The 15713-nt window shown below is 39.6% G+C and overlaps 1 protein-coding gene across 1 annotated transcript; it reads right to left on the bottom strand.

The window, feature by feature from the left end:
• Window positions 1-8249: 8249 nt before the first annotated feature.
• On the bottom strand, window positions 8250-13962 carry zfp64 (zinc finger protein 64 homolog (mouse)). Its single transcript, XM_008287690.1, has 8 exons — window positions 13735-13962; window positions 12253-12406; window positions 11584-11844; window positions 11291-11458; window positions 11050-11196; window positions 10814-10876; window positions 10476-10727; window positions 8250-10369 (listed from the first exon to the last, which is right to left on the bottom strand). Exons 1-8 carry the CDS (start codon window positions 13735-13737, stop codon window positions 8961-8963), a joined length of 2457 nt encoding a protein of 818 aa, XP_008285912.1. The 5' UTR covers window positions 13738-13962; the 3' UTR covers window positions 8250-8960.
• Window positions 13963-15713: the final 1751 nt, after the last annotated feature.

The raw sequence follows: 15713 nt of genomic DNA, 5'->3' as shown, positions 1-15713 counted from the left end.
TAAAGACTTTCATTCTAGTCACCTCTTGTCAGCAGGGCTGGGTGGCTGCTGGGAGGTCCGAGCAGGACATACTGCAAGTTTCGTAGTGGGACTAGTGATTGCATGTGGCTTATCTAGGCATGTGTTCACACATACATACATGCAACCACACACGCCTACTTTGCATTTGTTTAGTGGATCATGGATTAGCAAGTACAACAGGTTTTAGAGTTTTGTAATAAGTGCTGCCTGTGACATTTGAGGAAAATCTGTTTTGAGGCTTGTTTTGTTCGGCAGGTTTATCAGTCAAAAAGTAATAATTTAATAAAGATATAAAACATGTTGAATTAAAGAATTAAGTAAATCATAAACAGTACAAAGATTGTGCTTCAATACAAAGCTTTATCTTTGACTACTTGACTTTTACTTGTAAATTTTTATAGTGTGGTACAGAATACTTCTGCCAATATTTTGCTTCCTACTGTGCAGACAGCATTTTATAAATGTGTGTGTGTGTGTGTAATAAATAAAATAATAATAATAAAAATGAAATAAAAATGAGTGACTAAAACAAGTGTCATAAAGGTAAATAAGGTATAAAGTACACATCAGACCAGACTTTACAATAGAATGGATTGTTTAAAAACTAGAGAAAGCATACCACAAGTGCATCTTCTATTAGGAGGATAAGTTTTGAGTTCATTTAAGAATAGTTTTTTACATAAACTACTATTCAAACAATGTCCAGTGTGCTGCACAGCGCAGTAGCAGAGGCTGATTCAACTCATTCATTGTTATTCAAAAAGCTGCACTGATTTTAAATCTGTTGCTTTTATCACTTGTATTATTGATTATTTGTTTCGGACACGTCTGTCATCTCCAAGCTTGCAGTATCATGCTCATGTGACTTTGTCAATCCTATTGAGTCACTCATGTTTGCAACCCCAACCCCCGCCGTGGGGCTAATTAAAACAATTTCAAGGACAAAGGAGGGGAGCCTATTGTATCACACAACCAGCAGTGCAACGGATATGGTGCCAGAGGGGCACAGTTGTCAAGGATTAGCGCCCCTTTGCAGGCGCAGATGGATATATCAGCCTCCCACCACTGGTGATGAGTGCCTGAGTAGGACAACTGCCCCAATGAGCTTTTAGCAGGACTTTAGATGCAATCAAAAGACTTGAAATGAAATTACAAACCAACAAAGGGGAAACAAAGAGAAGAGGGTCAGTTTCTGATTTACCTGTTGCTCTGCAGAAACCTGTTGTTCAACACATGGATAATGCAGATGTAGGCACTGAACAGGTTTAGCTATTGATATTTTTTGCATATTGTTTTCCAAACTATGGAATATTACATACATTGAAAAAATACAGTTTTAAACTTATATATATACACAGGCTGTACATGATGTCTACAACAAAAAGCACATTTTTTTTCCTCCATCAACATTTAGCCATACAATTACACAAAATCTATTGTATTTTAATATTTAAAATCAGCTAAAATTTATAAGTTTATTACTTTTTTTTAACAGTTCACATAACTTCCCTGTCTTGTTAAATTCTGATAATTTCTAGTAAAATCCTAGAAAAAAGGTATTTATTTACATGTTGATTGTGAAAGAAAAATATCTGTTCTTTTTACTAAAAGCAATTACTTGTTGCACAATGTGTGACTGTAAGATTACACTTTTACTTGTTTTAAATCTACTACAAAAATCACTATTTTACAGATATTTGCTGTTATTTTTAGCATATACAGATTTTCACGGTTTTAATGGCATTTTACAAATTTGTCATCTTACTGCAACATATGATTTGAATTAAATAGAAAATTAAAAATCCTAGGATGCATTCTGTGCATCAATAATTTATGATTAGTTGTTCTTCAGACATTGAATCTTGTGACTACTTAGTCTTATTTATGGGGGGAAAAAAACCCTCCCAACACCCAGGTCTTTTTTTTTCACATTCCTGAGAAGAACCCACCCCCCTTTCTAAAACACAGAGATCTGATGGTGACAAATCTTCAAACCAACTTCCTCCTCTTCCTTTCAACTGAAGTAATGGCCCAGTGAACTGGATTCTCTCTGTCCTGACTCACATCCTCTGTGCCATAATATTTATGCAGCCTATTCAGAAGCTGCCCTCATCAAATTGCTACATGAATCACAGGCGGCAGCAGCTCACCTCATTACATTCTGACTAATAGTCTGAATATTAGTCTGGGATAACGTAATATTAGAAACAACATCTTACTGAAAAGTCACCACACGTACACACTGGTATTCATATCGTTCATTTTCTTCAACTTTGGTGCTGCTTGCACACGAATCTGGTTGGGAATCTGACAAAGCGAGGTGTTGACAGTCAATGTCTCATCCATGCTTTTAAGGCCTTGTTGTTATCTCTGCAGCCAGGCCATACTTATCTCACAGAAGGAACTGTATGTGACCAGAAACAATAGGCTTGATTGAGTGCATTCCCTAAAAGGTGTTAAGTTACATGGGCCTGGTTTATTTAAAAGATGATATCAGCAAGAAGGGACTTTACAACATTATCTTTGTCACTCAGTCACTTTTGAGAAATGGTGCATCACTCATGAATTAATTAATTTCTGGCATGAAGTTGTGATATCAGGAAATAACCTGAGGCTACAGCAGGATAATTCTGAGATTACATTTGTTAGAACAGCTAATAAAAACCCACATCTAATCAATTTTATCCATGGAATGATATAAACGGTCACATCCTAAGCATGAAAACTTCTCAGACAGTGAAAACTGAGCATTTCATTAACATGTGAAGAAAAGATATCTCATCCATAAGTGATTGTACATTCATTCACGGACTCACATACCCCCCACTTGATTTAAAAAAAAAAAAAAAAAAAAAAAGCCACAATAATGCAATTAGCCTAACAAAGAAAATGGTAATCCATGAGCCAGTACAACTGCATGGGTGGGATGCATCTGTAATGACCTGAGAGTGACTCTGAGAATGCTTCTGAGGAATTTTCACACCAAAAAGCTCCAGGAGAGCCAGACTAAAACATACAATCTCTGACTAGTGCAACTGAAAAAACAAAAAACAAAAAAAAAGCTTGCATTCAAAAGCAGGCATTTCACAAAAGCTGATTCCTCAGTTACAGGTTCAGATGTAAATTTTTACATTCCAAACCACAAGCTGCTAATTAGACGGCATGAAGAACTGCAAAGCTGTCATTCACACAGTCTGTATTTGCAGATATCGGTAACAGTATGATACATTATCAGACCACCAGCAGATTCATAGCTGGGGGTGGATGCACATATGCTAATAAAGCAGATGTCCACAGTCCTCAACACATTCCAGGCAGCCTATAAAAACAAAGCGTCTTTCTTCCCTAAGGAGCAGTGCCCTGTCTCTGACTGTCTCCAACAGTCACAGAGCTTCATCTAAACATTTAGTGTTATAACCTGATGATCCCAGCGATGTTCCCCCCTCCCCTTCCACTGTCTCCGCAACAATCACAGCAATCTGATCTCCTCAGACTGCAGCTAAGCCTCATTTTTTTGGGGAGGGGGGGGAAGCACTCTGCATGTTTGGCCAAGGTGTGGGTCCTTGTCTGAAAACTTTCCATGACACTGGAAGTTTCGGGCCACGTCTCCGCGTGTCTCTCTGCCGTCCACTGTGCCCGACTCCCACCAAATTCATCAGCCATTGTTTTCTCTGCACAGGCATTTATGATGTCACTGCAAACATAAGCTTTGTCCTCAGATGAAGGATCAGCCAGGGTTCGTGGCCTTATGGGGTCAAACAAACAGCAAATATGGACAGGCTATGACTTGGATCATGGGGTTGGGTGGACATTATGGTGGCAGTAAGCTTCATTTAAAGAAAGAAAGAAAAAAAGCATCACCAGAGATGGAGGCAACATTTAATTATTCTTTGTGCTGGTAACAATGAGAAATAGAAGTGGCTGCTTTAGTAACAACATTAGAAATGCAAATAGCCAAAAGCACTATCTTCCCTCTATTCACCTCTCCATTCCTGAGAAACACCACAGCATATCAAAATGAAAACAACATTTCCTGGGTCTGCCACTGATTGTCTGCCTCAGTGTTGTGAATTTTCAACAGTGATGAAAAAGACTTGAAGACAAGATGCTGTTAAGAAACTATGAATGTACTCCAGACCGCTCTAAACATGGCACTTATCAAAATAATTGGCTTTTTTTTGGAGATAAATGCGGAAAAAACGACTTCAATGTTGTTTTAAAAAAAAAAATTTAAAGATACTATTTACAAAATACCACGATTAACTACTCCAATCCAACAAGCACTTTACTTTTCCCTCATTGTATAAGAATTAATGTGGCAGCGCTATCTGTGCGCATTAAGTACTTTGAAAGCAGGGAAGGGAAACACCGACTTAAGCACACACATGCATGCACACGCACACACACACACAACAATGGCTTGTATGTGTAAAGATCAGATTTCCATCATGTTTGTTTTTTTAGGATAAGGCATGTGCGAACAAAGAAAATATTTTGCTTTCTCATAGCCATCTGTTGAAACCAGTGGAATTTCTAAAATTGTAAATAGGTTTGTTTGACTATGCAGCTGGTTCAACTGGGTCAATATTCACATAAAGCAACAGAGTGAACACATAAGCATTGGTTTGTAAAGATCAGTGTGTGTAAATTGTGAATCCTACTAGGTGTTTACAACCACTATTTGTCTTTCTAATTGTCCGAACAATGAAAAAAAAAAGCTTTTATAAACAGATGTACTCTTCCAGTTAAATTATGAAATGCCTCGGAATAATCCCTCTATAACAGCAGGCCGATGAAAGCAAATGTCGAACCATACAAAAACTGACTGTCCTGCTCTGCAAACTCTGAGAATGCGGAGCGAGAAAACACAAAGCAACATGCTGACGTGTGAGAACGATCAGAGGTTGTCACAAAACCGAGCATAAAAAAACAAATCCCATATCTGCGCAGAGCCAAACCTGATGGCCCGACTCTTAACTGGTGGTCCCAACATAACTTGCATCCCACAAAATATGGAATAAAAGAAAACAATTGAGGGATTGTTCCCCCCTTCAATGCATGGCACCATGCGCACGGCCAAAACCATGCAAACATTCATTTGTTTAGGGTTAGTGGCACAGAAACAAGACTGGGAAAACAATGGCTAGATGTCTTTGTTGTTGAATCACAAAAGCTGATAGCTGGTTATTTGCATTCACAAGATCACAATCAGTGCTTCACTGCTAAATGGTGAAACCCACATTGTCATAAAGGAATAAAGGGCATTATTATAAAAGGCAGTGGCTCTGCGTTGAAGAGCAGGAGATACTGTAGCATTCTTTTGTCCACTAAAGGACTTTTATGGGCTTTGGTTCTCTCACTCCAGCCACGCCTGGTGGCTCAAAATTATACTTATTTTTCTGCCCCCTGAGGACTGGTCCTAAACTCTGCTTTCAATCTTAAAGAAACAACAACAAAAGAGCTGTCAGAGTAATGCTTCCTGACAACCTAAGATAGACAAAAAAAGACAAAAAACAACAGCCTAAACACTCAAACACCAAATAAAAACCACAGAATAGTGACAGAGCTTTCAGAAAGTGGGGAAAAACTCATTAATAAGATGTGAACAGCTTCAAATTGTGCATGATTTCATTTAAAAAATGAAATATGAAACATATAACCGCCTGCCCGCATAGGAAAAGTAATCTGAGTTTGCCCAAAAGTGATACTATCGATTCCACTCTTAGACACTACAATAGCTTAATAATGTCTCAGCAAATAATCACATTGCATTCAGAAAGGCAAATTAAGGTGTCTTTTTGTTACTTGGCTGAAAACGGCCAATCAAATACCTCTATCATCTTGAATTTCTATCACACAGACAAAAAGAATTGAACAGAGACAAGATAAAAGCCTCCAGTGTACTGAGAAATGAAAACTCACTTAAGATGTCAATAGTGTCACAGGGAAAAAAAAAATGCCTCCATCGGAAAAACAAATCTATATCAATACTTTACCAATCAGTTAATTTCATTAAGGAATTCAATGCCATTTACTGATGGGACAGCAAATTGTGTGCAAACAAAGCAAAGGTCAGAAATGTATTGTTGAAGTGAGTAACAGATTGTACCTGGAGGAGTGCAGCGTGAACACACCAATCACTCAGTGACTGATTTATAACCATCTCTGATGAAAGAAATTAACATACTAAATTCATTTAAGTTTATTTTATAGCCCTGTGACATTTTCACACCATTTAAAGCACCAACCCACTTTTTTTTCTTTTCTTTGCCAAGCTCACGTGTGATCTAGCTCTGGTTGTTGTCCTTCTTTCACCTGGTCCTTTCTGGATCTGTTTATGTCCAGAAGGAATGCATCACAACTTACGATTTCTTTAAGCAGCTGGGAGTGGAAATTGCTTTTTGGGGAGACATTTATGACCCCATTCAAAGGCTCATCTCAAACACAGGAAGGAAGGAACTGAGAAGTGCCATACAGTATCAAGAGGTTCGTTTAAAAGTCCTGCTACCGTTTTAAAACTTTTAACTCAAAGCAGAGCGCTGGGATTTGCGGCCGATAGATTTATTTATTTTTTTAAATCTAAAAACTTAACACGTGATTAAAGTCAATGATCGTATTAATGATCCATTTTTGCACCCACCAAACACACAAAACTAATTAATACATTTGACATTTTACTATACAGTAGTTTAAAAGTCCCCCCCCAAGCAGAGTCTAAAGATGTTGTAGCCTATAGAAAAAGCACTTAACCCGGCCATGATGTCACATGTGGAGCAGGAGGGGTGGAGTGCCGGGGGGGGGGATGGGCTCTCCTTCTCAAGGGTGCTCAGGATTACAGCCTGGAAGTCTGTTAGATAATAGATCAAAGAGATACACCAGAGAGCACCTCTTGCTTTTCCCACATAACGCTCATCTTCATGCATAATGGAATTTAAGGAGGTTTTTTTTTTTTTTTTTTTTGCACTTCCACTTGAAGATGAGGTGACGCACTTTGGTCCCGAAATCACACACAATGTTCAAAAGGGTCCCCACTGACACTCTTGATCACCGGTCTAAAAGAAAAGGTGTGCCGGAGTGCAGGTGAAGATAGTGCAAGAGCGTAATTTATCGCAGTCACAATGCAGAGGAAGTGCATCTCACACTGTAATGTGGCTGTGTGCTCCTTAAAATGGTTTTAAACGCTCAGCGGTGGAAGAAATGCTTAGATCTAGAAAGAAATCTTAGAGAGAGAAAACATGCTGCTTTGAAAGTACTCCACTACAAATCCTGCTTTCAAAATCCTACTCAAGCAAAAACTATACCCAGCTGACATTTTGTTTAAAAAAGTTAAAACAACTTGCCTGAATTTGTATAAACTTAACAAAATATATTCACCAACACGTCCAAGTTAAGAAAAACAAGTTATGGTTTCACAGGAAGTGACAATTACTTGGCCAAATATCTAGCTTCCTCAAATAGAACAATCTGAAGTTAGTTGATTTATTTGTTGTTCTTATACATGCTTTTACTTTACCAACTTTGCCTTTCAATACATTATTGTTATCCCAGTTTCCTTTATGCATGCTTACAGCTTATATTTTTGCACTCGGCTAAATTGCAAATGGGGCCTTTGTGTCGTAATGTACTCAAGAGTTTAAATAAAGGTTGAATGAATGAACAGAGGAATGAAAATCTGGTTTGTCTGCTAAACTCACCAATTCTTGTCCTGTAATTCTCCAAATTTCAAACTGCTCTTATTATCGTAGCCAGAGCTGTCAGATAAATATAGCAGATTAAAAAGCATTTCTCTGATAAATGCCATGACATAACCAAAAAAGTAAGTGCTAAATTGGGACCAACAGTTTTCACAAAACTACAGTTACTGCCACTCATGTTCAATCTAATGAATACCATAGAAACCGCATCCTTAAGTCAAGAGGTCAAAAGATGCCCTAAAAGTAGAACAAAAGGGACACTGTCCTCGATTACTGTTCCACATTTGAAACACAAATCGACTCCTAGGTGAACCTTCAGTGCTGGCAAACATCATCGTCCTCATTGTCAAACAACTTCACCTGAGTTTGTGACCATGCTGAGCCTGAAAACGTAGGAGGCTGCATCAGTAAAGCCATTAGTGCCGAGAGACAAGAGATAAATCAATGGTCACCGGTTCACAGAGGCCTCCTATTCAGGTGCAGCATCCAATCTCTGCAAATACTAAGTGCTGAGAGTAAAAATGACCACAATAATAGATAGCAACAAGCAAAACAGACCCTTTATTGAAAAATCTATTGGGAGAGCAACTTGCCTTTCAGAAACTAAAGACCTTGATATGTAGACTAATGTTTTCTACAACCGACATCAGTGTCCTACATTCAGAATGAGGACTTAAAAATAATTCCTTGGGAAAAAAAAAAAAAAAAAAAAAAAAAGCTACACATACCCAATATTTCAGATCAATAGGTCTCCCTTTACGCTTGTCACTCTGCTGCCACCTTATGGACAAACATGAAAAACGCATGGCACAAATACATTCAAATTGTTGCGTCCATTTGGTTTAAACTTTATTCTTCTTTTTTTCAGATTTTTCTGTTATGATGTTGCCTGAAAATAAACCTTATTTCAGCTAAATGACTCATTCAGTTTATTTAAAATAAGGTTTATTTTAAACTTCTCCAAAAATTACACATGAAAATAAAGTGTATGAAATGAAGTCAAAATGAACGATTTTTTCTAATTGAAAGTTAATCATCGTTAAATGTGACAACATCCTGGACTGAACTATTGTGCTACTACAACAATTAAATATTCTAAAAATCTGAAAAGTAAATTAAGCTTCAGTCAACATTATTGTTATTTCAGTGGTTAAGGTGAGGCCTACGAGTTCTTACCAGCAAAAAAAATAAAAATAGCTTATGATGCAGTTCAAGTCTTTTTAGTTTCACATAAACACGCTCCAGTCATTGTGGGATGCCTTCTAGTGTGTGTGAATCTGAGTAGAGTGTGTGAGGAGAGAGCTGCTCTACTTCACTCCGCTGTGGCTGAGCGGACACTATCAGCGGGACGCCGTGGATGACCACATTCTGGCTGCTCAGGCTGATGTTTGGCACCAGCAACGTGTTTTCTTCACAGGGCAATGTGCTCTCCTCGACCGTCACTGTCTCTGCTGGCTTGGACATTTCTGGTGGAGTTCCTGCGGTCACCAGGGCGGCGTTCCCTTCCGTCACCACTGTAACCTCGGTGCCCCCCTCCTGGATCAGGGCGTTGAGACCCTCCAGTTCAGAGCAGGTGGTGATGAAAGTCTGTGTGTTGTTGCTGCTGCTGCTGCTAGAGTCCTGAGCGGTTATTGCCGTCTGCAGCAGCGCCTGGTGGAGAGGGTTGTTGGCATCTTCTGAGCTGAGCTGCGTCAAAAGGACAGTCTGGGGTTCGAGAGTAGCTTCCGTGGCCTGGGATGACACGAGGGGTTGCATAGGTGCCAGCAGGTTGACCTGCTGGATGATCGAGTTGACGACCATGTCCTGGTTTTCGGGGCTAAGCAAAACCATGTTGGTCTTATTCTGACTGTCCCCGCCAGCTGGGATTAAGGGGTTCTCCTGTCCCAAAGGGTGAGATACGATGATTTTGAGCTGTGCATTACTGTAAGGAGCCATTGAACTAGACGGGATGGGGACTTCAAGGTGAGTGTTGCTCTGTGGCATTGTAACGGGAACCAAGTTGATTGCATCTGCTGGTGTGGAGAGCTGGAGCTGCAACACATTCTGACTGTCTCTATGTTGCTTCTTGTGGCTCCGCAGAGAGTCCTCCCTCACAAAAGAAGCATCGCATGAGTCGCAGCAGAAGGCTCGAGCTGCATCCAGCTTGGCCCGATACCGAGAGCTGACAGGCTTTGGAGATTCACCACCTCCGCTCTTGCCTCCCCCTGTGCCGCCTTTCTCAGGTTTATCTGAGTGGCACTTCTTTTTGTGAATGACAAGATTGCTGCGCTGCTTGGAGGCAAAGTTGCAAAAGTCACATTTAAAGGGGCGCTCCTCTGAGTGGATCTGCTCGTGGACTTTGAGCGCCCCCTTGCTGGAGCAGGAATAAGTGCACTTGGAACACTGAATGGGCTGAGTAGGTTGGTGTTCTCTCGAGTGTTGCCGCAGAGCAGTCTTGTTGGCACACTTGAAATCACAATGCACGCAGTGAAAAGAGTTTTCTGTGCCATGTTTGATCTGAATGTGAGATTTCAGGTTGCCTTTCATGGCGCAGCGGTACTCACAAAAGTCACACTTATAAGGTTTCTCACCAGAGTGAATCCGAATGTGCCGCTTCAGGTCTGAGTTGATTTTGAACTTGGCATCGCACTGTTGGCACTGGAAAGGTGCATCTCCTTAGAAAATGCATAATAAGAACAAAAAACACACAAAATTTGGTTGTAGCCCACAAAACAAAATTGTCCCAAATTTGCTAGCAATTCTGTATTTTCGACTACTTACCTGTGTGCGAGCGGAGATGCACAGTGAGCTGGCTGGAGTTTCGGCTGGCATAAGGACAGATCTGGCATTTGAATGGTCGCTCATCATAGTGGATCCGCAGGTGCTTCTTCAAACTGCTGCTGTCTGCAGCTGCATAGGGACAGTGTTTACACTTGTGTGGCTTCTCGCCTGTGTGTGAGCGGCTGTGCATGTTGAGCTTGTCTCGCCGACTGAAGCGCTTGTGGCACAGCTCGCACTCAAATGGCTTCTCACCTGGATGGAGGACGGAAAGACAACTTGTGTCAATACCTAAAGGGATTTTGCAACCAAGAACCATGTGTATAAGAGGGTTAGCATACCGGTGTGGGTTTTGAGATGCCGCTCCATGTCTTTTTGGCCATATTGTGTCTTAAAAGTGCAACCTGTAGATCAAGAAAACATGATTTTACAAGGTGTTTATAGGCTCTGCACTCATGGAAAGCTCATCTAAAAGTGTATTAAATAAATAAAAGCTAATGAAAAAGGGCTGACTGTTCCTGCTTGAAAACTGAAGAGGAAGAAAGTGTAACAGTCATAAACAGCAAGAGGCACCAACCTGAGAAACAGCAGCTGTGTCTCTTTGAAGTCAGGGCAGGTTTTAATTTTTTGGAAGGTGTTTTTTGTGCTTTGGTCAGGATCTTTTTGACGCCTTTCTTGAAGCAGGTCTGGTAGGTCTCCTCGAAAATAAACTCAGTACTGGAATCTGAGCAGCGATGAGAAAACAACAGGTGCATAAGACAAAACTGTATGTTTTCACGCAAATTGCTGAAAAGAGAAGCAGAAGTTCAGTGTTTTACCTGTGAGAGAGGCTGCTGTAGTGGTGGCTGGTGTATCAGGGGTGGGCAAGGAACATCCATTTTTCTTATGGGCGAGAAAGACCTCAAAATTATTATACTGCTGTTTGCAGAAGCCACAGATGTGGATATCTGGGCTCACCTCCACCACAACAGAATGTCCTGTAGCGACTGCAGAAGGCAGAAAACATAACCATGACTTCAATAGGATGCTGTACAATGAGTGTTTGTGAAACTGGCAACACAAAATCTATGTTAGAGTCATGGTCTGCCAGCTAACGATCATCTTCCCTTACCTTCGGCTGTGTATGTTGCCATTTTCGAACCGGTTTTGCAAGAGTTTAAATCGTTTTCTGTGTGCATCTCGGTTTCTGGTAAGAGAGGGTCACTGACGACGGTTCCATCAGTTGTTCTGGCCTGATGTTGCCTCGATGTTGAAGAACACTTTCTAAGGTGTTTCTCAAACAGCTCCTTCCTCCCAATTGCCCTCTGACACAAGTCACAGTGGTAGTGACCGTCTTTTAAACATGCCTGGTGGCACTTGTAAATGTCATAACCTGTGACCACAACAATGAAATATCCACAATAAATGGGGTGGGGGTGTGAGGGGGTGGGGGGTGGGGAAATAGAGGCTGTGCAAGAACACCGTGATCTGTTGGTTAAGTTCAACACATGTGCATGCTTAGGTGCCACTATTGTGAATTCAATTGTTCATAACAGTAACGATCACAATAATACACAGTGGTTTGCAAAAGCATACAGTCCCCTGTAGAGGTGTCATGACTAAATGAATCATTTAATCATTAACTTCTTACTTGTAAAAGTGAAGAAAAGTTAAAAATATTAAATAGTAATTGAGGAAACCAATGGGATTCATATATAATCCAGAAACTGGTGATTTCAGGATTGAATAATGGCCTCTATTAGTCTTTGCTGTGGAGGTTGGCTTTCTGTGCTCTCCATACCTTCATATTGTACCATCGACCTCTGGTGACTTTGAAGGTGTGCAGCCACAGCAGGGTACTCTGCTGTCCGAGGGCAGAAAGGGCAACTCACAAGTCCACCAGGTGCTGGTTTGACCTGAGGGGGAACCCCTCGCAGGGACCAAGTCTCATGAGGCTACAAAGCAAGAATGCACACGTTTGGATGTGAGATATCATTTGGAGCAAACATTACACTGTCATTTATGTACCTTGTTTCAACCTTAAAACTGAATAAAACAAAAAGACTACCCTTTAACTTGGTCATTATGTGTCCACTTTTGGTTCAGTCTGTGTCATTTCAGACAGTGGTGTTGCTACTCTGTCTCAGATTTTTCTCAGAGTTGACATATTTTTTATTTGGCACATTGTGTAAGGCAAAATACGCCTTACATATTGTCAAATATCAACACGAAGACGACACAGAAGCAACTTGTAACTTTGCACATATAATGACAATATATTAGACCCCTATGCACACCAGACGTTGTGGTCCTTCGAATGAGTCTACATCACCATTTTGTCAAAATAGCAAAAGGCTGAAACCTTGGCTTGCCATACTTACTGCACATCAAATTCTACAGATGTTAGAGGCTTGAAATATTGATGAAATACCAACTAACATATTTTTGTAGGAAATATGAATACATCCATATGTAAACAGTTAATGGAACTTTCTGGGGCCCCAATACCACCCCTGTTTATAAAAAAAAAAGAAAGAAAAAAAAAAGCATTTTTTATTTTCAATGGCTAATAACTAAAAATGTGGTCTCTGCTGAAGGCATGTGGCATTTAGACAACTGGAAACAATGCTATCTTTCCATTTACCAAGTTTCGTGACTGTGGGAGTTTTGTTAATGGAGATATTCAATCCTAGATATGGCTTTCCAGCTCAGACGTTTATTTAGTTGTTGAAAAAAATTATTATTCTCAAGATTTACCTAAATGTTTTATAAGGACTTAGTTTTTGGGCCCAATTAAGACATTTACTTAAGACTAGACTAAATCTGAGACAATGCAGCAACATATGTCCTGAATTCTGGTAGAATTGACACCAACTGACGCTTTGAAAACAGCAAGAGGTCACATAATGTACCTCAAAACTGAGGTAAAAGCTTTAGGTTTGCTTTACACAACAAGAGGAGTGGGACTTATTCTAAAATGCAAGTACCAATGCTTTCTCTGAAGTTAAAATTACCTCCATCAATTGAATCAGGTCGGCTGAAAGTGACAACACGACATTAATGAAGGAGGTGCACATGCAGATAAACTTGTCACTGCAATTCACAAGCCAACACTTAACGCAAATTAAAACAAATACATGAGTGAAGGCACCACAACATAGCATAATGCTAGCACTTCTAATCCGTTTACTGTCACTGAACAACACATGAAGACAATACGTTAAAGTTACGGTCAAAAATATACGCTTAATGCTTAGCACAAGGATTTTTAAAATCGCTTTACCATAACAGTAGCCCACAGAAGCCGTTAGTGTACGGTTCAGGAGCAGTCTCTGTACAGCTCTGCAGCCCGTCTTCTTCAATGTTTACCGGCTTTCTGTCCACACGCGTCATCCGATCCAGGAAGGCGTCGTGTCGCGAAGCCTGCGAGGCAGCTGAGAGTCCCTGCTCCATTTTCGGTCTCCTCCGAGACAGCACAGCCTCCGCCCTGGTGCTGAAATGCAACGACTCAAAATGCAGCCAGAAAAACAATCACACGACTCAACGCGTTAACTATAACGCAATAGCGGTTTACTTATCTGTGACACAGGCTTTACGACATGCCACTTGGGGTTTGCGGCAGAGGAATAAGCACGCGTTTCCAGGTAACGTCACATGTTGCTTTTAGGTCTGTGGGAAAATGAAGCTGCCGCCCCTGAGCACGAATGACAGCACGTCGAAAGTAGTGTAGATTTGTTTCGCGTTATTGTATTATAAAAAATATATAATAAATAATAAATTTAACAACAGGTATGGCTGCCAGAGTAGATAATGCTCATCGGAAATCTTCAATTTGTTGGGCTTTCCATATAGAATTTTACAGGATCTAAACAGCAATGTTTACTAACTAACTTCACTAACATTTAAATCAATTCGGTATGCTTGTATTTTACAATGCTAACCTTAACCTTAAAATGAGTTAAGTAGTTTTTCTATTTGGGTAAACCGTGGTAAAAGTAAAAGCCCATTTCCAGCCATTATTCCTCTTCTGAACAGTAGTTACAATACGTTTTCATTTCAAGTCGTTTAATAAATGTTCGTCGCCTGTCTTTTAATAATCTTTTATTAGCATTGAAATCCTTTTCCTGGTCTGAGGAAATCAAAATAAGTGGTTATAAGGTATGTTGATGTAACAGTCTAAGTAGAAAAGAAAAGAGAAAAAAAAGAAAAGAAAAATAATACATTGTTAACATGAACGGAGGATTATTCATTAGTTTGAAACAAACAACAACAAAATAACAAAACAAAAATCTGTATTTATTTTTTGTAACTCGTTAAAGCGTCAGAGCAGGCCTTCTGAGATAAGGCCTGCTCTGATTTGGGGTAAGAAGCCACTATGTGCGTCAGTGATTTTTAATACTGTAGCCTAGCTTTGTGATAAACTTTTCACATTGCTGTCTAATACAGTAACACAGTAGCTAACCAACAGTTTAAAAGCATATTATTTATTGTCTAAAAGACTAGCTAGCTCACTTTATGTTACGCTAATAACGTCATGCTATAGTAGCTAGCTTAGCACCAGCTACCTAGCTTAAATGCTGTGCTACTGGAGACTAAGCTGGTAATCAGTGCTTTCACTTTTTAGAGGGGGTTCATGACGGGAGATGACCCTTTTCAAGACTTTACATTGAGTTCTACCTTAACAAAGCTGTAGTCTGGTATGATTTAACTCCATTTGTTTACCTTAGAATACTTCTTCTGTACATTATATATTGATATTATATTTCAATCTTACCCCGGTTTACCATCTATATCATATTATAGAGTTTTAACTTTAATATTCAGATTAGTCAGCTTACTTTTTATTTTATAGAATTTTGAAGACAAAACTTTGTACAAGACAAGACTTTATATTATATATTGTTGTAGGATCTTAACCACGATATATAAATTAGTCAGGTAAATGTATTATGTATGTATGTAATAAGTAATACTGTAGGGTTCTAACCTTTTAAACTTGTTAGTTCAATAAAGACCTCAGCCTTATTTCTCTGCTAGAAAACACTTTGCTTCAGTGGCTGTTGCTTTAAATGCGCCATATAAATAATGGTGACTGTAACATTGACATATTGTGTTTTGCATGTTTGCATCTGCTGTCTTCCTGTTTTCAACTTTATCTTAATTGTTGTTATGTTGCCTTCTGGGTATCGTTCTTTTGGTTTGTCTGTCAACGCACTTTGTAAAGGCTTGTTTTTAAAAGTGCCATACAAATCAAGTTATTAT

This window comes from Stegastes partitus, unplaced genomic scaffold, assembly GCF_000690725.1.
Source record: "Stegastes partitus isolate 25-593 unplaced genomic scaffold, Stegastes_partitus-1.0.2 Scaffold12, whole genome shotgun sequence".
Lineage (NCBI taxonomy): Eukaryota > Metazoa > Chordata > Actinopteri > Pomacentridae > Stegastes > Stegastes partitus.
The sequence above is the reverse complement of the archived record's forward strand: the minus strand, read 5'-3'. Positions and strand labels throughout refer to the sequence as shown.